General features: G+C 37.8%; 8 protein-coding genes across 8 annotated transcripts; all 8 read left to right on the top strand.

Annotated features, from left to right (window-relative positions):
• Window positions 1–29: 29 nt before the first annotated feature.
• si:ch1073-159d7.11 lies at window positions 30–1,736 on the top strand. The gene has a single exon (XM_001920251.9). It carries the CDS (start codon window positions 78–80, stop codon window positions 459–461), a length of 384 nt encoding a protein of 127 aa, XP_001920286.4. The 5' UTR covers window positions 30–77; the 3' UTR covers window positions 462–1,736.
• LOC141375023 (histone H2B 1/2-like) lies at window positions 30–2,641 on the top strand. The gene has a single exon (XM_073908003.1). It carries the CDS (start codon window positions 2,237–2,239, stop codon window positions 2,609–2,611), a length of 375 nt encoding a protein of 124 aa, XP_073764104.1. The 5' UTR covers window positions 30–2,236; the 3' UTR covers window positions 2,612–2,641.
• On the top strand, window positions 1,106–1,736 carry LOC137496136 (histone H3). The gene has a single exon (XM_068222528.2). It carries the CDS (start codon window positions 1,146–1,148, stop codon window positions 1,554–1,556), a length of 411 nt encoding a protein of 136 aa, XP_068078629.1. The 5' UTR covers window positions 1,106–1,145; the 3' UTR covers window positions 1,557–1,736.
• si:ch1073-159d7.5 lies at window positions 2,210–15,732 on the top strand. The gene is made up of 2 exons (XM_002667741.7): window positions 2,210–2,607; window positions 13,150–15,732. Exon 2 carries the CDS (start codon window positions 13,489–13,491, stop codon window positions 14,092–14,094), a length of 606 nt encoding a protein of 201 aa, XP_002667787.2. The 5' UTR covers window positions 2,210–2,607; window positions 13,150–13,488; the 3' UTR covers window positions 14,095–15,732.
• On the top strand, window positions 7,660–8,604 carry LOC137496128 (histone H4). The gene has a single exon (XM_068222518.2). The coding sequence runs from the start codon at window positions 7,692–7,694 to the stop codon at window positions 8,001–8,003; it is 312 nt and encodes a 103-aa protein (XP_068078619.1). The 5' UTR covers window positions 7,660–7,691; the 3' UTR covers window positions 8,004–8,604.
• On the top strand, window positions 15,145–15,730 carry si:ch1073-153i20.5. Its single transcript, NM_001423820.1, has one exon. It carries the CDS (start codon window positions 15,187–15,189, stop codon window positions 15,568–15,570), a length of 384 nt encoding a protein of 127 aa, NP_001410749.1. The 5' UTR covers window positions 15,145–15,186; the 3' UTR covers window positions 15,571–15,730.
• A 3,372-nt stretch (window positions 15,733–19,104) lies between the features above and the next one.
• hist1h2a6 (histone cluster 1 H2A family member 6) lies at window positions 19,105–19,568 on the top strand. Its single transcript, NM_001245963.2, has one exon. It carries the CDS (start codon window positions 19,137–19,139, stop codon window positions 19,518–19,520), a length of 384 nt encoding a protein of 127 aa, NP_001232892.2. The 5' UTR covers window positions 19,105–19,136; the 3' UTR covers window positions 19,521–19,568.
• Window positions 19,569–20,726: 1,158 nt separating this feature from the next.
• LOC570405 (histone H4) lies at window positions 20,727–21,340 on the top strand. The gene has a single exon (XM_017356957.4). The coding sequence runs from the start codon at window positions 20,757–20,759 to the stop codon at window positions 21,066–21,068; it is 312 nt and encodes a 103-aa protein (XP_017212446.2). The 5' UTR covers window positions 20,727–20,756; the 3' UTR covers window positions 21,069–21,340.
• Window positions 21,341–21,557: the final 217 nt, after the last annotated feature.

The raw sequence follows: 21,557 nt of genomic DNA, 5'->3' as shown, positions 1-21,557 counted from the left end.
TTTATAGGGCGCATCCATGTGTTATCATTGATTACTTGTGTTGTTTTAAGTAGCAGGAGAGTAGTATCTCGACTAAAATGAGTGGAAGAGGTAAAACCGGAGGAAAAGCCCGCGCCAAGGCCAAGACCCGCTCCTCCAGGGCGGGCCTGCAGTTCCCAGTCGGCCGTGTTCACAGGCTTCTTCGCAAGGGTAACTATGCAGAGCGCGTTGGTGCTGGAGCTCCAGTGTATCTGGCTGCTGTGCTCGAGTATCTGACCGCTGAAATTCTGGAGTTGGCTGGAAACGCCGCTCGGGACAACAAGAAGACCCGTATTATCCCCCGACATCTGCAGTTGGCGGTGCGCAACGATGAAGAGCTGAACAAACTTTTGGGCGGTGTGACCATCGCTCAGGGCGGTGTGCTGCCCAACATCCAGGCCGTACTGCTGCCAAAGAAGACCGAGAAGGCCGCCAAGAAGTAAACTGGGTGAAGATCGTTTCAAAACCAAAGGCTCTTTTAAGAGCCATCCACTTACTACTTAAAGGGTGATTACTTCTAGACTGTGCTGGTATTTTGAAAATATAAAATGGAAATCCCAACTTAACAAGAAAAATGTATGAAATACTTAATATCACACCTGTTTAATGAAACGTTTGTATTTTTTATATTTAGTATATCAAGTATCTCAGTCCCTCGAGTTCACTGTATATAAGACGTTTACAACAGCCACAGGGTGACCAAACTGCTTTAGTTTGAATTAGTTTAAAATAACGCAATTTAAAGTTATTTTTATTCAGTCGCACTGTTGTTAATCTGAATTAAAAACCCAACGTTATATATTCTTTATGTAAAGGATTAATGGAAAACTTTAATTATATAGTGCAAAAATTTAGGGTGTTTTTGATAATTTTCCATTTTATTCATACAAAGAGGCGGGAGTTATGTACTTTTAGGCGGGAACTTTTCTTTTAGCAGATTCCCCGTTTCAAAAAACGACGGTGTACAGCCATTGGTTGACTGTCGTAAAGTTAAACTAAGGAATAACCAATCAAATCATTCGAATTCTTGCCGTCCAATGAGCTCGTGGCAGCTCTGCTTTAAATATCCGACAAGGTTACTGGTTGTATTATTTGTTCACAGAACAAAACTTAAGCCTTATCTAACAATGGCAAGAACCAAGCAGACCGCCCGTAAATCCACCGGAGGAAAAGCTCCGAGGAAGCAGCTTGCTACAAAAGCCGCTCGTAAAAGCGCCCCGGCCACCGGTGGCGTTAAGAAGCCTCATCGCTACAGGCCCGGTACCGTAGCTTTGAGAGAGATCCGTCGTTATCAGAAGTCCACTGAATTGTTGATCCGCAAACTGCCCTTCCAGCGTCTGGTGAGAGAAATCGCTCAAGATTTCAAGACTGATCTGCGTTTCCAGAGCTCTGCTGTCATGGCCCTGCAGGAGGCCAGCGAGGCTTATCTGGTGGGTCTGTTTGAGGACACAAACCTGTGCGCCATCCACGCCAAGAGGGTCACCATCATGCCCAAAGACATCCAGCTGGCCCGCCGCATCCGCGGAGAGCGCGCTTAAACTTTTGCCACCCTTAACACAAAGGCTCTTTTAAGAGCCACCCATATATCTCTTTAAAAGACCGTTTCTTTCGTGTTTTTTTGTAGTCGAACTACTTAATTCTGCCTATTAAAGACGTGTTATGAATTGCATTTCGAAAATAAGGTAAAACCCATTTCAGCTGATCTGTTAATTACAACTTCAAGAGTAGTGAACATCTATTAATTGAGCGTTTCAGACACATGGCTACTGAAAGGGAAACAAGCAAATTATAAAGTGAAAGGACTGAAACAATATATTGTTTTGCAATCAATGCAATATTCTGTGCTGTTTCTCTCTATTAATCTATAATAAGCGCTTTTTCTATAATGCATAAATATAGTTTTTTTTAATATTCTAGAATGTAAGTTTTGCTGAGAATTGTTATCACTGCTAAAAATGAAGAAAATCAAACAAAAAAACGGTTTCGGTACACTAAGGTAAATTACATTAAACACTAGGTAGTGGGCGGAGTCAATCTTTTAAATCCTCTGATCTGTCATTGATAGTTTGACCTGACCAATCAAGACATTCCATGGGTAGGGCGATGGATAAACCAATCACAGGCCGCGGTTTTTCGTATTTTAAATTAGCATACGTGGTATATAAAACCATGCGCTTTCTGCGGGGAACTTACATCTTGAAGACCTAGGTCAAGCACGATGCCTGAACCAGCGAAGACTGCACCCAAGAAGGGCTCTAAAAAGGCGGTAACCAAAACCGCAGGCAAAGGAGGTAAGAAGCGCAAGAGGACCAGGAAGGAGAGCTATGCCATCTACGTTTACAAAGTCCTGAAGCAGGTTCATCCTGACACTGGAATCTCCTCAAAAGCGATGGGTATCATGAACTCGTTCGTCAACGACATCTTCGAGCGTATCGCCGGTGAGGCGTCCCGTCTCGCTCACTACAACAAGCGCTCCACCATCACATCGAGAGAAATCCAGACCGCCGTGCGTCTGCTGCTGCCCGGGGAACTGGCCAAACACGCCGTGTCTGAGGGTACAAAGGCCGTCACCAAGTACACCAGTTCCAAGTAAAACGCGGAGTCAACTTCCACCCAAAGGCTCTTTTAAGAGCCACCCATGTTTTCATTTAGAGAGCTTTGCCTTTTATATTGTTTTTTACTGACGCTATTCATGCTATATATATATATATATATATATATATATATATATATATATATACACACACACACACACACACACACACACACATATATATATATATATATATATATATATATATATATATATATATATATATATATATATATATATATATATATATATACACTAAGCACTCAGCTTAAGTTTCCGTTTAAATGTTTATCACTGAACCTTACGTTAAAGTATCCTCATGGTTCACATTAAATCCCAAGTCCTACCTTGTTAACACTACTTAACAACAATTAACACTTCTTAAAACAACGCAAAGTGGAATTGAGCAGTAATCCACTGGGTAGTAATAATTTAGTCAGTTGTACACACCGGCAAGTGCACCTTTAATGTGTTAGAAAATATGCGTATACAATACAAAAGAAATATCTATGCATGTTTTGAAGCTGTAGTTAATCTTAATGTTATTCTCCTCGTTTACTTTTTCCATACCTTTCTTTATTCTGTAAACAAATATGCGAGGAAAGCCGGAGGGCTGTAACTGTTCGTTTTTACTTCAATATGAAGTAATTACAGTTTTTTTTTGCATTCCTCAAAGTTTCTTTGGTGTTCAAAGAAACTCAAGGTTTGGAACTACTTTTGGGTGGAAAATAGTGAGTATTTTTCATGAGTTTTCTGTTTTACGAGGGCTGGCAAATCATCTAAAAGTGCCGTTTCAGATAAGCGATAGAGGAAAAGCTCAACTTTCTATTCCACTTTCTTTGGTAAAAGTTTACCTTGGTGAGGATGACCATAATGATTACCTGATTTATGTGTTTCTAATGATAGAATGCGTAAGTGATCTCTTTAATAATGTAACCACAACTTTAATATTTCTGCATTACCTAAACTTACCAGCTGGGCTATCATTTCTTGTCTTGTATAAATTTACATAGTATCAATAACCATCTTTATTCTGTTGGAGTGTAAAACCTCAATGAGCAAAGGGATAATTCCTTACAGATTATTAATAAAAGTAAAAAAATAAATAAATAAAATCTATATTCTTCAAAACAATGTAAACGAAAATCCCACACATTTGATTATTTCTGTGCATTCTGAAATACGCCTTTGACTGGGATCGCAAATTTTTGTTTTTTTGTTTTCCAACAAGCTGATTTCTCTCTCTTTTTATGCTTTATATTGTAATAGTACATGCTCAATGGTTTCTGTTCCTCTACAATAACTGCAGCAATCTGGTTCACATTTCTTTATAATGTACAGGTAACAGCTAAGATTGGAGTAAACAAAGCCTATAGTTATAACAATAATTATGTTGAATAAAGGTTCTCCTTTTGACTCTTTATTACAGTCTACTTGCCATAGGCTTATGGCTGCAACTATAATAATAATATTGCCTGAAAAGTTGTTTTGGCCAGCTAATCTACCCTCTCACTTCCTTCTATACTACACAGGGATCCATTAAAAGTCTACACTTACTGTAATATTGATTATATATATATTCTGCATATTTTTATTCAAAACAGCTATTAACTTTAAGCGTGGGTGTTACAAAGCATTACCAGACACTTGCATTTCGGAAGGAAGTGCAGTGATTGGTTTTTAACTGAGGCAGAATCTGACCAATAGGCGAGAGGCACGATAGCTTTATAAACTGATGGTCGCGCCCTAAACATCACAAACGTTTTCGTTTATTTTCGATAGACAGCCAATAATCATGAGTGGAAGAGGTAAGACCGGAGGAAAAGCCCGCGCCAAGGCCAAGACTCGCTCCTCTAGAGCAGGGCTTCAGTTCCCCGTCGGCCGTGTTCACAGACTCCTTCGTAAAGGTAACTATGCTCAGCGCGTCGGTGCTGGAGCTCCAGTGTATCTGGCCGCTGTGCTCGAGTATCTGACCGCTGAGATTCTGGAGTTGGCTGGAAACGCCGCTCGTGACAACAAGAAGACCCGTATCATCCCCAGACATCTGCAGCTGGCGGTGCGCAACGATGAAGAGCTGAATAAGCTTCTGGGCGGTGTGACCATCGCTCAGGGTGGTGTGCTGCCCAACATCCAGGCCGTGCTGCTGCCCAAGAAGACCGAGAAGGCCACTAAAGGCAAATAAACTGCAGTTCGGTTGTTACTTTGACTCAAAGGTTCTTTTAAGAACCACCCACTTGCTCTTTAAAAGGCAATTTAATCAACGCTGCCAATTTAAGTAAAAAAAAAAATAAAAAATAACGCAAAATAAGCATCGTGGTTGCTGAAAGTATCGGGTGTCCGCGGGGTCATCATACAAGCAAAACGTTTGAAAGCCTCCAATGTGTCCAGGTTCCTTATGTCTGAGCTATTAAACTCGACTACAGTCTTAAAATTGTAGCCTGACGTAATAAACACGTTCGAACATAAAAAAAAAACCAAAACCTTTTTAAACCCAAAGTTACATATCTAGAACCCATTGCTCTAATTAGTCACCCATGTCTCATTCGGTGAGCCGTATGCAGATCTAAATAATTAATTTGGGTCACTGTTAATTTAGGTGTGTAAGGAAATGAGTAGGATATTCTGGCTAAACAAGCTTTTAAGTCAATGAAGTAGACCTGAAAATCCCACCGAGTAAGGCAGTGAGCAAAATCCATAAGCACATATGGCAAGTATACTGAGATAACAGTAAAAAAGCATGTGTATAGTATACAAATATACAAAAACAAGTTGGTTCTGGGACAAGGGAGAACAGAAATCGATATGAAAGTATATCCAAGATGAGAATGAACATGAGAATAAAATAGGGAACATCCAACTGGAGAATGTTTACTCTATAGTCAACAAGAAACCATAACTTATGTATTATTCCACTGTAGCAATATAATAATAAACAATGCCACCTTAATCAAACATCATGACTTTACACGATCTAGTTTATTACAGAATACATCTAGGTATCGATGATGACATCAAATTTATTAAGACAGCTATTTAGTCAAAAGAATAATAAAGCTTACATACTCTTCTCCTCTTGTTTAAAGTCAGCATCAGCCCATACATCCAGCATGTAAACAGAACCGCCAGCTTTAGACCAAAAATGAGCAGTCTGTCAGACGAAGAAGAGCCAGAGTCAGAGATTAAGTTACAAAAAAGGGTTACTGAATATAGTTACTCATCAGCAGAAGACATCTTCAATACACAAGTTGGTAGGCCGCTCTGCTTACAAACTCAAATCAACAACTATACTCTCACATAATGTCATCAACTGCATAACTGTTTAACCAAAACACAGATAGACTGAAAAATAGCCAATTCTTGAACTCAGGGTTAAATAGATTTTTATATATTGTGATATACTGATATATCACTGATATATCTGATATATCGTTTATGTCCTCAGTAGGTCAGTAATGTTTTTGCAGTAACGGTCTCTGAACTTTATATGGAAAAGCATTAGAGGAAGCTTTCTTTTACACGATTTATTGAAAATTTACATCTCTTGTCTATATTCTCTGTTCCTTCTCTATTACAACCATCAGTCTTATGTGTTTTAGAGAGCACAAGTCCATTAAAAAAACAAAAAAACATGCAGACTTTAACATAATAAAGAGTTCATAAAATACCTAACGTTATACATTTTATTCAAATGAATATGCAGTTCAGCTTAATTTAGCTAATGTTGCTTTCTGATTCACACAAATCAGGGTTTCTGTTGTTTAAGACCAATATGAATGATACAAGACATTTGTATATTAGTTATTTCAAGGCCACATATTTTACATGAATTGTCAAAACAAGTAAATGGTCCATACTATTTTAACAACTCTTAAAAAAAAAGTCTGTGAAAACTATATAAACATTAATATAATAATAATAATAATAATATAACAAATTAAATGTATGCATGACTGTCCTGGTCAGGGCCCTCACCATACATGGACTGTAAATTTACAGATACATTTTAAACATATTATTGTAAGGATGATTATTAAACCATATTGGTAAACAGTTTTGTTAAAAGCTCTATTACAATGGATTGTTGGTGATTGGATGAGTGTTAGGCAGATTGGGTGTACCTTTATATCCACATAGGAGAACAGTTTGAAATTAAGATACACAAGACAAAAAAATCAGTAAATTTAATACTTTAAGGCCAAAATTTTGTTTTTAAAATTTAAGACATGAAGACTAAACTAATTTAAACTAGGTCAATTGCAAAAAACATTGTTTCAAAGTGTTTGAAACTCAGTCACCTCTTATGTTTGAATAAAATATAAAAATATATTTAGCTTTTAGTAGCCTGTCGGAGCCCTGAATTAGTAGTATATTAATGTATTTAATTTATTTAGTATTATTTTTGGCCTGCTTTTTGCCAGCTATTGTACTGCCACCTATAGGACATACTAGTGAATGCACTGTAGGAGAGCCAGTATCAGCTAAACCTAATCAGCAAGAGGCATGCCGGTGGGTAGAAACAGTTTTCAAACGCTCCTTTTGAGAATTTTAAAAAACAGTATTGGAAGTTGTTTGTTTTGGTACATGTTAGTATGTTTGTCTGTTTACTACTATTGTTGGCCATTCTCAATAGACAAGTAGCCAAGCAACATTGCTTTGCTAAATTTCCCTTAAACATTGCTCAAAAAAGTTCCTCTGTGTATCACCAGCATGTTATTGTAATACATAAAATCGTTAGAATAGACTTCCTAAATGATGTCCTTACAGATCTTACATTTTCATGCTGATGCAATAACAGCGTTAATCTCATTCTTCTTTATCCACGGCAGAGTTATTAATATTGGAAATAACTGTTGTATAATATATAGCAAAATTATTTAAGTTTTTTGGGTGAACTGTTTCTTTAAATTAGAAATTCAAAAAGTAAACTACAATCCGAGCCACGAGGCCTGGAGATTGACACGCCTATTGTGGCGTTGTAGCTCCACCTTGAGGGCTTCAACTAGGTCGTCTAAGCGACTATAAAGCTTCTCTGGTCTGTACACGAGAGTTCTTATAATCTGATTTCTTTTTGATTGAGAACATGTCTGGAAGAGGTAAAGGTGGTAAAGGACTGGGAAAAGGGGGCGCCAAGCGTCATCGTAAAGTCCTGCGTGATAACATCCAGGGAATCACCAAACCCGCCATCCGTCGGCTCGCTCGCCGTGGTGGAGTCAAGCGTATCTCTGGCCTGATCTACGAGGAGACTCGCGGTGTGCTCAAAGTGTTTTTGGAGAATGTGATCCGTGACGCCGTTACGTACACCGAGCACGCCAAGAGGAAGACCGTGACCGCCATGGATGTGGTGTACGCGCTGAAACGGCAGGGACGCACTCTTTACGGGTTCGGCGGGTAAACGTCAACGATCTGTCCATAAGTCAAAGGCTCTTTTAAGAGCCACCCACATTTTCATAAAAGAGGCTTTTGGTTGATTTTGAAATTGTTTTTATAGTAATTGGGTTATTTAATTTTATTTAATTCTTTGGGAATCATGGGAGACGCAGTAAAAAGAATTGCTGATCCTGTCAATCCAATAATTCATCTGATTATAGAACTCTAGTGGCTATTAGTGCTATTACAAGCTGTTTATCACATGACAAAGAACCAAAATGATAATTAGAAAAGCATGTAGTTTGATCTTTTTTAAAACAAATTGATCAAAATATTTTCTAAGAAATAACTTCGTTATTTCGTTACTGTTACCACATAATACATTCTAAATTGACAGTACTTCCTTTGTCTAAACGTTTTTCACAACACAATTAAATTGCATTTTTGGACAGCAGACATTCTAGACATGGATTATACATTGAACATTGAACTGAATCAAAAGTATCAAAATAAAATACTTTTTTTGATAATTTTACAAAGTACTTTTATAAAGGGAGCATGACATTTTTCCCCTGCACCTTGTATCAATAGGCATATTCGATCAATCCCTTCACCATTAAACATAAATATTGGGATATATATATATATATATATATATATATATATATATATATATATATATATATATATATATATATATATATATGTACATATTTATATATATATATATATATATATATGTACATATATATATATATATATATATGTATATATATGTATATGTATATGTATATGTATATATATATATATATATATATATATATATATATATATATATATATATATATATATATATAAGCCAGTTATGCATAATTCATTTGTGATAATAATTTAGTAAAAAAAAAGGTTAAAACATGATAAAAATTGACATTTCTTATGGGATAAAAATTATTTCATATTTTTATAAGAAGAATTCATTGTGATTATATTATCTAAAATGCATAATTTAATAATTGATACAATATTTAAAATAAAATACTTTAGTATTTTGGCTTCCGACAGCAATACGTCATGAGGTCATTAGTTCATACGTTTAAGGCAGATTGCAGTTATGGATGTTGGAAGCAACACAGTGGTTTGATCGAGCTGATCGAGTCTATTGTAACTTTGTATTTTTGTTTGCATTTATTCAGTAAACCTTAAAAGAAGATTCCGTCTTACTCACGTTTTTTCAAATACTGGTTGTTGGAATAGAAGCTGCAAAAGGTGGTACATACGGCATTGCACGAAAGGTGTGCCACTACACAAACATTATATATATATATAAACATGAAATCTGACAACTAAAATCTCCATGTTTTACTTATTTCCATAAATCATGTTTTTTTTTGCATTTGTATTCTTTAATGAACAAATAAAATATTCATAAACATCAGATTCCTGCTACACGGCAACAGCAAGGAGTTTTTGACCAGTCACTGGAGTAATATGTGTGTCTATAAATCCAATAAATTGTGCCACAGACAGACATCTTTCCTCTACTATTCAGAGCACCTTCAGATCAACTACTGGCATTTAAAACAGCCAATAAAGTATTGTAGGAATCGCGGTTGTAGGATTTTAATGTTGTTTGTCTTTTTTTTTCTTAGCATCTACATCAGCAATCCACCCAAAACTACTATTATTTATATTATTTATCAAGTTTTTTTTCAGTTCTTGTTTAGCTGGAAGAGTCCCAGTTCACCCTCTTGGTAAACACCTTTGCATTTCCCCCTGCAGACTGAGAGTGACTATGTGCTGAAGGCTCCATATTCCTGTTAAGGACTGATGTTTTATTCCATCTCATTTTCTAAGCAAAGATACTGATGCTGAATTGTACACTATACTAATGTAACTCACACCAAAATTTTTGAGTATTAAATATAGTTTTATTTTAACATGTAATTAAGAGTTTCTTAATTTATTTTTTTTCTATTTGTCAGAATATATGTATTTGTTTTATTTTCTTACCTTACCTAATGCACAAAATTTGGGCAAGTAAATTTTTTTTATAGATGTATCAATTTAATTTTAGAAGTTAATTTCTAAAAACCGGAATTGAGGTCAAGGGTGACTGACGTCACTTGCACGCCAGCTTGTGGTGAAGACAGGAGAGACACGTTTTGGCTGTCTTCTAATTTAATCCATCCTGCCAATTCGGCATAAAATGAATGTCCCAAATTGTTTTGCTGCATTAGCTTACTAATACTGGACTGTTCCATCGCGCCGCGGCCGCATTGGACTCGTGCAGGCAAAGGGAGCGGCTCCTTACATTCACTCCGTGAGGATTCCTATTGGATGGACGCATGTCATCACTCAATCGTCGAGGATTTTCGTAGGAACACATACACTGATTCACATACATAGGCCTTTTTCACACTTCCTGGTTCCGGTAAGCGAAGCAGTGTACCACAATATCCGGTTTCAATGCAACGGAGCAAGAAAGAATGGCAGGGTCATCTCATCGCTGTGATTGCTGCGTTCCCAGCTGCTCCAACTCAAAAACGACACTCTTACTTTAATGACCACGATCTCCCGAAAGACGAAGGACAGGGAAAATCATGGATGACAATATTAAAGGGGGTTGAATGCCGTTTCAAGTTATATGCGGGAGTACATTCTTATGCTGTATACATTTCAAAGCGGAGATTATTATGTTTCATTAAAGACTGGTGGTCTATGGTTTATTTTGACGAATAATTATAATATAGACAAAACTCAAGTTAAGCTATCTGCCGTCCACAAACAAGTGCTCATCATGGTCATTAATCTATAAGCATGATTTATCCCTACATTGTTGTTATTTTGGAATAATAGACAGTTCATACAAATGCAAATCTCTTTTTTTAATTGGTTTGACAGCAAAATTATTTGTTTAGTTAGTTATATAATAAAGATAGTATACTTTAATGTGTTATTTAATGTGTTAATGTTTAAAATGTTATTTGCTGTTCTTTAAATAAATAATAAAAATGAATATTATCCACGAGTAGGAGCTAACGTGTTTCCAGACTTGAGAAAACCTCACGAGCATTAAACAACCTGTAATGTATTAACCGATAGCAACTCGCCTGTACAGCTACCTCGCCATTCACTATATCTGACTCTGAATAAAAAGGAAGGAGGGGGTTAGCACAGTTTACAGACGGGACTACTGACATAAAACTCATCCTGCTGGATGTTAAATAGCCAGGTTAATCTAGTTTACGAATGGCTTGAATGAGCAGATTTTATGCTGTTGGCTGTGCACCTTACTGGAACCTGACATGGCAAACGCTGTGTAAGACACGTTTTCTGCACAAACTCTGCAAATCGGTATCATCTTTTAAATGCTGTTTTATTAAGGCAGTTTTACACATTCACCGAACAACATCTTCCTGTCCAAATTATGGCAAAGTTGACCGTGAGAAAGTCATCCGCTGTCCCGAGGCTGTCATGTCACGTCTCTGCGACTCCTAGCGAACCCGGAAATATCGATACACTGCTTCGAAGGGCGCTTCCGGTGTTCAATTCCGCTGTGAAAAAGGTCTATTGAACTATGTTTTACATTACATTCAGGACTTTGAAGTTTTCATATATATATATATATATATATATATATATATATATATATATATATATATATATATATATATATATTGAAATTGGGACGTTTAGACAGTTGAAACTGTATATTCCTACTTCTGTATAGTTTTATTTTTTTTTCAAAAAAAAAAAAGGGCTGAATTGCTGTCAACATATTGTATTTTATTTATTTAATTTTGTTTGTTTTGAATACCTGAGTATGTTTTCATAAGGGCTGAAAAGCAGTACAGATACAGACCAGAAAATTTGCAATACAGCAAACTCAAAAAGTATTTTCTTGAGTATGGGTATTTATTTTTATTTGAGCAGTTGGATATTATAGTATGAGTAATACGTAAAATTTGGCCATACCATTTATAAATATATTGTGTCGTTAAGTTGAGATATCCCGAACCCGAGATTTCAAGTAAATTGTGTTGTAATTTCATATATAATTTGGAAAGCTCAGACCCAGTAGATAATTTTCCCCTTTTCAGTTAAATCAATTTTATATGTGGGTTACACTAACATTACATATTACTGGTCTTTGGCATTGTGAAGTATACACTTTTCAAGGATTGTTGACTTTTATTGTCATTTGTCAATTTTTTTCTTCGTGTGTGCATATTTCCATCCACCTCCGAGCATTGGCCAACTTCAATTTTCTGTTCTGATCTCTAGCCTAACTAAGAGAGCATTAATCAAAGGCCGGATATTTAGGATGTCGTCATGTAGACTTCTTACAAAGTATTTTAAAGTATTTTTAAAAAAAAAAATACAAGACACTAAAGGTTTTTAATACAAATGACAAAATACTATTTTGTATTTGAAAGGGATATCATAAACACTGCCCATCCCTGGCAACACATAATAAAGTTTGGGTGATTGCTTTGTTATTTACCTATTTTTCTTTATGTAAGTTTAATATGCTACACACTGGTGCGTGTTTTAAAGTTCTGAAACAGTTAAAGTACTTTGTAAAACATGCATTTGCTTCAAGGCAATTGATGAATTGTGTAGAATTTTAAATCCATTGATACTGTAGATATGCACTGGTGTCTACTCGTTGCTTGAAATTAAGCTGTTAAGTATGGATGTATTTTATTGTTTATATATATATATACACACACACACACACACACACACACACACACACACACACACACACACACATTTTTTTTTACTTTTCTGTATGATGAGCTCTGGTATTATGTGAATTTCCCTTTTAGAGTAATAAAGTCTAAACAAACAACAATTAGTCATTTACATTGTCATTTAGCAGACACTTTTATCCAAAGTGACTTAAAAATGAGGACAAGGAATCAATTAACAAAATTAAAAGAGCAACTATAACTAAGAAGCAAACATTGTTTTTTTTATTTTTTATTTTTATTTTTGCAATACAGTTAGCAGTAGAACCAGAGAGGCAAATGCAGATAGTTGAGCTGAGTTTAGTCGTTTCATGGAAAAGCAAACAAAACACAAAGGATGAAATTGTCTTATGTTAAAAAAAGAAAAAGAAACACATTAATAACTCTTGCTGCACATCTTGTTTTATTTTTCCACAGGCCGTATGTCCAAAGTAAAACAACTTCAGTGAAAGAACAGAGGACAAATGACTCCATAAATCTAAAACAAAATTTACGGCATCTCCTATTTGAACTTTACGATAAAGCCTTGACCCTCTTCATTTCAATAAGGTCTTTCTAGTCTACTGTAAAATATTTCATTGCACTTGTTTTGCTTTGTGTTTAAACGGAGAAAGCACAAGTTTCGTGTCGAGGCGATACTCTGAGGAGCGGTTATTGAGTCTACACGGTTCTCATGTGGCACTTAAGTTCTTAGCGCCGCTTAGCAGAGCTACACAATTCACTGCAAATCATAGGAGAAGGTCCCTGCTCAGGAAAATGGCTGAAACTGCTCCAGCTCCCGCTGCATCACCGGCTAAAGCTCCAAGGAAGAAAGCGGCGTCAAAGCCCAAGAAAACGGGCCCGAATGTCCGCGACCTCATCGTTAAGACTGTAACCGCATCCAAGGAGAGAAACGGCGTGTCTCTCGCAGCCCTGAAGAAGGCTCTCTCCGCCGGTGGATATGATGTGGAGAAGAACAACTCCCGCGTCAAAACCGCCGTCAAGGCACTGGTGACCAACGGCACTCTGGCCCAGACCAAAGGCACAGGCGCCTCCGGCTCATTCAAGCTCAACAAGAAGCAAGCCGAACCCAAGAAGGCAGCCAAGAAAACCGCCGCAAAAGCAAAGAAACCCGCCGCTAAGAAATCTCCCAAGAAGGCGAAGAAACCGGCGGCCACATCTGTGAAGAAGGCGACAAAGAGCCCCAAGAAAGCCAAGAAGCCAGCGGCTGCCAAGAAGGCGACCAAGAGCCCCAAGAAGGCAAAGAAACCAGCAGCTGCCAAGAAAGCAGCCAAGAGCCCCAAGAAGGTGAAGGCAGTCAAGCCCAAAACGGCTAAACCTAAAGCGGCGAAGTCTAAAAAGGCGGCTCCCAAGAAGAAATAATCGACTACTTCTGCTCGATTCTTCCAAAAACCCAAACGGCTCTTTTAAGAGCCACCAATTGGTTCAAACTTAAGAGCTTTATTTCGATGGTTAAATCGAAAAAAAAAAAAACTTCCTGATGAGGAATATTCTCATTTATATTTAATATTCACAAACACTCAAGCCTGTTTGAGATTTTACTGTTGAGTAAAAAATAATTTGAATAATGCTGGAATAATGAATAACGCTAAAGCATGTTACCATCGACTCCCCGTTTGTTTTCCTCTTATAGAAATCAATGGCAAGTGTTTATTTTTGTAGTATTCTGAATATTTCTGTTCAGCAGAAAAAAAAAAAGTCTTAAAAGTTAAAGTTTGAAAACAGTGAGTACATTTTCATTTTTGGGGGGTGAACTATCCCTTTAAGCAAATACACTAAGACATTAACATTAAGTCAAGTATGTGCTGATATTTAAGTGATATAAACAATAAAGTGTAGACTGGAACGGTATTGCTCAATAATAATTTGTTAAACGGTCATTATTTATTTTTGACTCCGTTACATCAACTTTTGGTAAAAAAAAATAATAATTTCATCATTATGTGTGTATGCTCAAGAAAACATTTATAGTGCAAGTACTTTATTACGTACTTAAAGGGACAGTTACCCCATAATGGAAATGTTTTAATCATTGACTCAACATCGAGTTTATGAGTTTCTTTATTCCGTTGACAACAAAATATATTCTGAGGATGTAAGAAACATTGTGACTTATGATTACTATAATAGGAAAAATAACAAATACTTTGTAATCCAATTGTTACATCTGCATGTTTTAAAAATAATATTTTGCGCTTGTTCAACAGAAAAAAAGAATATGAAACACGTGAATTAAATGATGAATTGCAATTTTTGAAAGAACTGTCCCTTTAAGGGCTCTCATTAGCGGAAAGAGGGTGTGGTTTGCAGTTCGAAGAAACGCTCGCTGATTGGTTTCTATCATGTTCAGTTTACAGCCAATAGGACAATCGCACGCCTCCTTCTTAAAAGCGCATTACGAAAAGTTTCGTTATTGTTACTTTAGGTAGCAGGAAAAATCTAATCGAGACGAAAATGAGCGGAAGAGGCAAAACCGGAGGAAAAGCCCGCGCTAAGGCAAAATCTCGTTCTTCGAGGGCGGGTCTGCAGTTCCCAGTCGGTCGTGTTCACAGACTTCTTCGCAAAGGCAACTACGCACAGCGCGTTGGTGCTGGAGCTCCAGTATATCTGGCCGCTGTGTTAGAATATTTGACCGCTGAGATCCTGGAGTTGGCTGGAAACGCCGCTCGGGACAACAAGAAGACCCGCATCATCCCCCGACACCTTCAGTTGGCAGTGCGCAATGACGAGGAGTTGAATAAGCTTCTGGGCGGAGTGACCATCGCTCAGGGCGGCGTGCTGCCCAACATCCAGGCCGTGTTGCTGCCCAAGAAGACCGAGAAAGCCGCCAAGAAATAAACCAAGTTTTTAAAGACCTTTTAAAAACCAAAGGCTCTTTTAAGAGCCACCCATTTCCTCCTTAAAAGAATAATTTACTTGCTTGGGTTGAACTAATATTTCACTAGTATAAATAAAAGCCCAACTAAAGTTTCATACCACACTTAATAAACAATACACTTTTGTATTATAAGTTTATTTAAAGCTTTCAATATCTCAGTCCTTCGATTCTATTGCACATCTACAAACACAAAAGTTGATAAAACTGCATTACAGCCTATATGGGTTTAAGAGATCTCAAAACTAAATGAGATGTTTTTATATTTAAATCTGTCGCGCTGTAGATAATCTGAATTAAAGCCCAACGCCATATCTTTGGGGATTAATGGACATTTACATAATATAATAAAGAAAACATTTAAGACGTTGGAGGTGAAAATAATGTACGTTTTGGCTGGTACTTGTTCTCAAAAGGACTGATTCAAAAACAAAGGCGCACAGTCATTGGTCAACTGTCGTAAAGCGAAAGCAGACAATAACCAATCAAATCATTTGACTTCACACCATCCAATAAGATCGTGGCAGCTACGCTTTTAAATAAACGACACCGGGCAGCAGAGCTGTCACTTACTTTACTGTCAAGTGAAAAATCATCTCGCTGCAATGGCAAGAACCAAGCAGACCGCCCGTAAATCCACCGGAGGTAAGGCCCCTAGGAAGCAGCTCGCAACCAAAGCTGCTCGTAAAAGCGCACCAGCTACCGGTGGCGTCAAAAAGCCTCACCGCTACAGGCCCGGAACCGTGGCTCTGAGAGAGATCCGCCGTTATCAGAAGTCAACTGAGCTGCTGATCCGCAAACTTCCCTTCCAGCGTCTGGTGAGAGAAATTGCTCAAGACTTCAAGACTGATCTGCGTTTCCAGAGCTCCGCTGTCATGGCCCTGCAGGAGTCCAGCGAGGCTTATCTGGTGGGTCTGTTTGAGGACACAAACCTGTGTGCCATCCACGCCAAGAGGGTCACCATCATGCCCAAAGACATCCAGCTGGCCCGCCGCATCCGCGGAGAGCGCGCTTAAACCCACTTGTGACGCAACAAAACCCAAAGGCTCTTTTAAGAGCCACCCATCTGTCTCTGTAAAAGGCAATTTTTGAGATTTCCTTAAGCTGAACTGTTAAACTGTACTTGAATCTAAAATAAGATTGGTGTTTGAGAGAACAGTTCGAACACAAACTCTGCTTTCAACTAAAAAGATTACAGTTTCAGTACTGGTGAACAGACATTTACATTTTTGATACATGGCTCCTCAAATGCTGAACTATCCACACGTAGAATAAAACGCATTCATTTGCAATGTAACTTAGTTCAGGTTAATCTCGTCTTATAATTTTGATAACGCTTATTCTATAACCTAAAATATGCACCATGAACTAGGATGAGATTTTTTGTTGAAAATAGTTATCCGCTAAATAAAAGCGGGAAATTTAAACCAAGAAACCGTTAGTTACAATAGGGTGGTGAAAAAAAGACGTCAAACACTATAACATAGGCGGAGTCAATCTTTCAAAGCTGATGGGTAGTATGACCTGACCAATCAAGTCATTCCATGGGTAAGGCGGTGAACCAATCACAGGCCGCGTATTCTTATTTTAAATTACCATACGTGATATATAAAACCCAGTGCTTTTCAGTAGCAGTGTATTATTTGATCATCTTGGTCAAGAAGCAATATGCCTGAACCAGCCAAGACTGCACCCAAGAAGGGCTCCAAAAAGGCGGTGACTAAAACCGCCGGCAAAGGAGGAAAGAAGCGCAAGAGGACCAGGAAGGAGAGTTACGCCATCTACGTATACAAGGTGCTGAAGCAGGTCCATCCTGATACCGGAATCTCCTCTAAAGCGATGGGCATCATGAACTCGTTCGTCAACGACATCTTCGAGCGCATCGCCGGTGAGGCATCTCGTCTCGCTCATTACAACAAGCGCTCCACCATTACATCGAGAGAGATCCAGACCGCCGTGCGTCTGCTGCTGCCCGGGGAACTGGCCAAACACGCCGTGTCTGAGGGCACAAAAGCCGTCACCAAGTACACCAGCTCCAAGTAAAGCGCGGAGACAACTTGTATTACCCAAAGGCTCTTTTAAGAGCCACCCATGTTTTCGTATTGAGGGCTTTGTCTAAATTAAGCAAGTACATGAAATTTTATAGTTTTATATATATATATATATATATATATATATATATATATATATAGAGGAAAAAAGTGGTAAGGAGTGATGGTACTTTAATGACGGACAACATTGCAATTACTACACCAACTACTACAGAACATTACTACAACCTGATTAATGACAATGGTAGAAATTCTGTATAATTGCGTATAATTCTTTCAAATCAAGGTGATAAATATAAATGCTTAATGTAGATGTTTTGTACTTAGGGTGTAACATAGTTCAGTTTCTTTCAGCTTAGTGCCTTTATTAATCAGGGGTCGCCCCGCGGAATGAACCACCAACTTATGAAAACTGTTTTAAGCAGCAGATGTCATTCCAGCTGCAACCCATCAGTGGGAAACATTCAGATTCGCACACATACACTACGGACAATTTAGCTTGTTCAATTCACCTGTACGGCATGTGTTTGGACTGTGGGGGTAACCGGAGGAAACCGTGAACACAGGGAGAACATGCAAACTCCACACAAATATGCCGACTGATCCAGTCGAGGCTCGAACCAGCGACCTTCATACTGTGAAGCAACAATGCTACTCATTGCACCACCCTCTATAGCCACCCAATATATTTCTGCTAAAAAAATTATCCTTTAAAATTAGGTTTTCTAAATACATTATACTTCCCTGCTCTTCAATATCCTGTTAAATAAATCTATATTCTTAAAAAAATGTAAAATAAAATCCAACACCTTTGACTGTTTCAGTGCATTCTGAAATATATCTTTGACCGAGATGACATTCATTTTCAATTCTCTTAGTTTTCCAACAAGCTGTATGCTTTCTGTGTTTGATTATTGGTTCAGAATAGCAGCGTAAGCTTCAAGCCTTACAACATTGTCCTCTTTCCTGTTTACATATTTCTTTCTTTCCCCACTTTTGATTGTTAAATAAATATCTTCCCTTTAACTCTTTATTCCCGTTCTCTTGCCAAAGGCTTATGACTGCAGCTTTAATAATACTTTTGACTGGAAATTATTAGTGTTTTGCATAATAAGATTTCTATTTCTACCTCCTTTCCTCAATGCTGTTTTAGCCAACATATTCATCTCTTCATCCCCTTCTATACATAAACGGCCATAGATCCATAAAAACAAATCTACACTTACTGTATTATTGATTCTATAAAAATGTTGCATACTTTCATACAGAATATAAACGATTACGTTTAAACGTAGGTTATAACAAAGCATTGCCAGAAACTCGCAAATGGGGCGGGTCTTGTGAGTTGGAGGGAAGTGCAGTGATTGGTTTTCAATTGAGCCAGAATCTGACCAATAGGCGAGAGGCACATTAGCTTTAAAACCTGATCGTCGCCTTCACTATTGCATTCGATTATCTTCGAGAATCATCTACTCAACATGAGCGGAAGAGGCAAAACCGGAGGAAAAGCCCGCGCTAAGGCAAAGACTCGCTCCTCCAGAGCAGGGCTTCAGTTCCCCGTCGGTCGTGTACACAGACTCCTCCGCAAGGGGAACTATGCTCAGCGCGTCGGTGCTGGAGCTCCAGTGTATCTGGCTGCTGTGCTCGAGTATCTGACCGCTGAGATTCTGGAGTTGGCTGGAAACGCCGCCCGGGACAACAAGAAGACCCGTATCATCCCCCGACATTTGCAGCTGGCGGTGCGCAATGACGAGGAGTTGAACAAGCTTCTGGGCGGAGTGACCATCGCTCAAGGCGGTGTGCTGCCAAACATTCAGGCCGTGTTGCTGCCCAAGAAGACCGAGAAGGCCGCCAAGAAGTAAACTGAGAAAAGATCGCTTCAAAACCAAAGGCTCTTTTAAGAGCCACCCATTTCATCCTTAAAAGATTGATTTACCTTTAATGAATTCATTTTCATACCACACCTATTAACCAATTCACCTTTTTATTATAAGAGTTTGAAAGCTTTCAATATCTCAGCTTCTCGATTTTATTGCACATTAACAGCCAAAAAAGTTAATCAAACTATTACAGCCTGAATGGGCTTAAGAGATCTCAAAGCTAAATGAGATGTTTAATTCTGACAGGTTGTAAATAATCTGAATAAAAGCCCAACGCTATATATACTTAACGATTAATGGAAAATTGACAATATAGAACAGAGCCAATATTTAGGACGTTGGAGGTGAAAATAATGCACGTTTTAGCTGGATCTTGTCCTCAAAAGGACTGGTTCAAAAACAAAGGTGCACAGTCATTGGTCAACTGTCGTAAAGCAAAAGCCGACAATAGCCAATCAAATCATTTGACTTCACACCATCCACCATCGCTAATAAATTTAATGATTAGTCTTTGTTAACATTACAGGGTATCCGCAAAGTCTTGTCTGAAAAATGTTTTGTGGAAAATGGTTTTATTTACTGAACTATTAAGCATCACTTTATTCTGTTTAAATAAAACTGGTGTTTTAAATTACAATTCAAACACCATCTCGGTGTAAGGCCACCAAATCGGGCCAACAGTCCATCTCAGAACTTAAATCTGTTTATAACGGTTTACTAATGTGGATTAATTTCCATCCTCACAATAATATTAAACAGTTCTCTATAGTCCGTGTTTGGTGAGGACACTGACTGGACACTGTTGTGCACAGATTTAGTTTGTTTTATAGTTTTCAAAGACAGTTTTTAAACTTTTTAAAATACTTATTTCGTTACAGCAGCTTTTTGGAAAGGGCTCCATTGCCAGTAACTCTGTAACTCTGTAGTGAAATATAAATATATATATATATATATATATATATATATATATATATATATATATATATATATATATATATATATATATATATTTATTTTTAAAATTATTGGGTGAACTGTCTCTTTAAATGCATTATTCAAAAAGCGAACTACTATCCGAGCCACAAGGCTGGAGATTGACACGCCTATTAAGACGTTGTAGCTCCGCCTTACGTGTTTCAACTAGGTCGTCTAAGCGACTGTAAAGGTTCTCTGGTGTTACTCTTTATCATACATTCTGAACTTAACCAGTTGAGAATCATGTCTGGAAGAGGCAAAGGCGGGAAAGGACTGGGAAAAGGAGGCGCTAAGCGTCATCGTAAGGTTTTGCGTGATAACATTCAGGGAATCACCAAACCCGCTATTCGTCGTCTCGCTCGCCGTGGCGGAGTCAAGCGTATCTCTGGCCTGATCTACGAGGAGACTCGCGGTGTGCTCAAGGTGTTCCTGGAAAACGTCATCCGTGATGCAGTTACCTACACCGAACACGCCAAGAGGAAGACCGTGACCGCCATGGATGTGGTGTACGCGCTGAAACGGCAGGGACGCACTCTGTACGGGTTTGGCGGTTAAACATCTGCGATCGGTCCATAAACCAAAGGCTCTTTTAAGAGCCACCAATGCTGCCTTAAACGAGCTTTTTGACTTGGTATTACGTTTCTGGCGTATCTATGTTTTACAACCATGCATTGTTAACTGAACCGGTCTCATTAATATGAAACTAAGCGTGGACACGTTCTGTATATACTGTTAACTGTCATATAATTAGGTTCACGGGTTACTAACCCTTTTACAACAGCTACTTGGCTACCGATAAATGTGAAGGGCTACCCGTTTGACACTTCTCAAATAACAAATATGCTCAATTTACTTTGTTATTGTTATTAATGATAATCAACTGTGTGAAAACTATATTTTACATACAGTATTATATAAATATATTTTTTATTTATATTATATATATATTTCATTTATATTTTACTTTTATAGATATTATATATTTTATTTATATTTTAGCTTTACACCAATTTAAGTGTGATTTTAAAAAGAATTTTTCTATTT

The sequence above is a fragment of the Danio rerio genome, chromosome 7 (genome assembly GCF_049306965.1).
Source record: "Danio rerio strain Tuebingen ecotype United States chromosome 7, GRCz12tu, whole genome shotgun sequence".
NCBI classification, from domain to species: domain Eukaryota; kingdom Metazoa; phylum Chordata; class Actinopteri; order Cypriniformes; family Danionidae; genus Danio; species Danio rerio.
The sequence above is the reverse complement of the archived record's forward strand: the minus strand, read 5'-3'. Positions and strand labels throughout refer to the sequence as shown.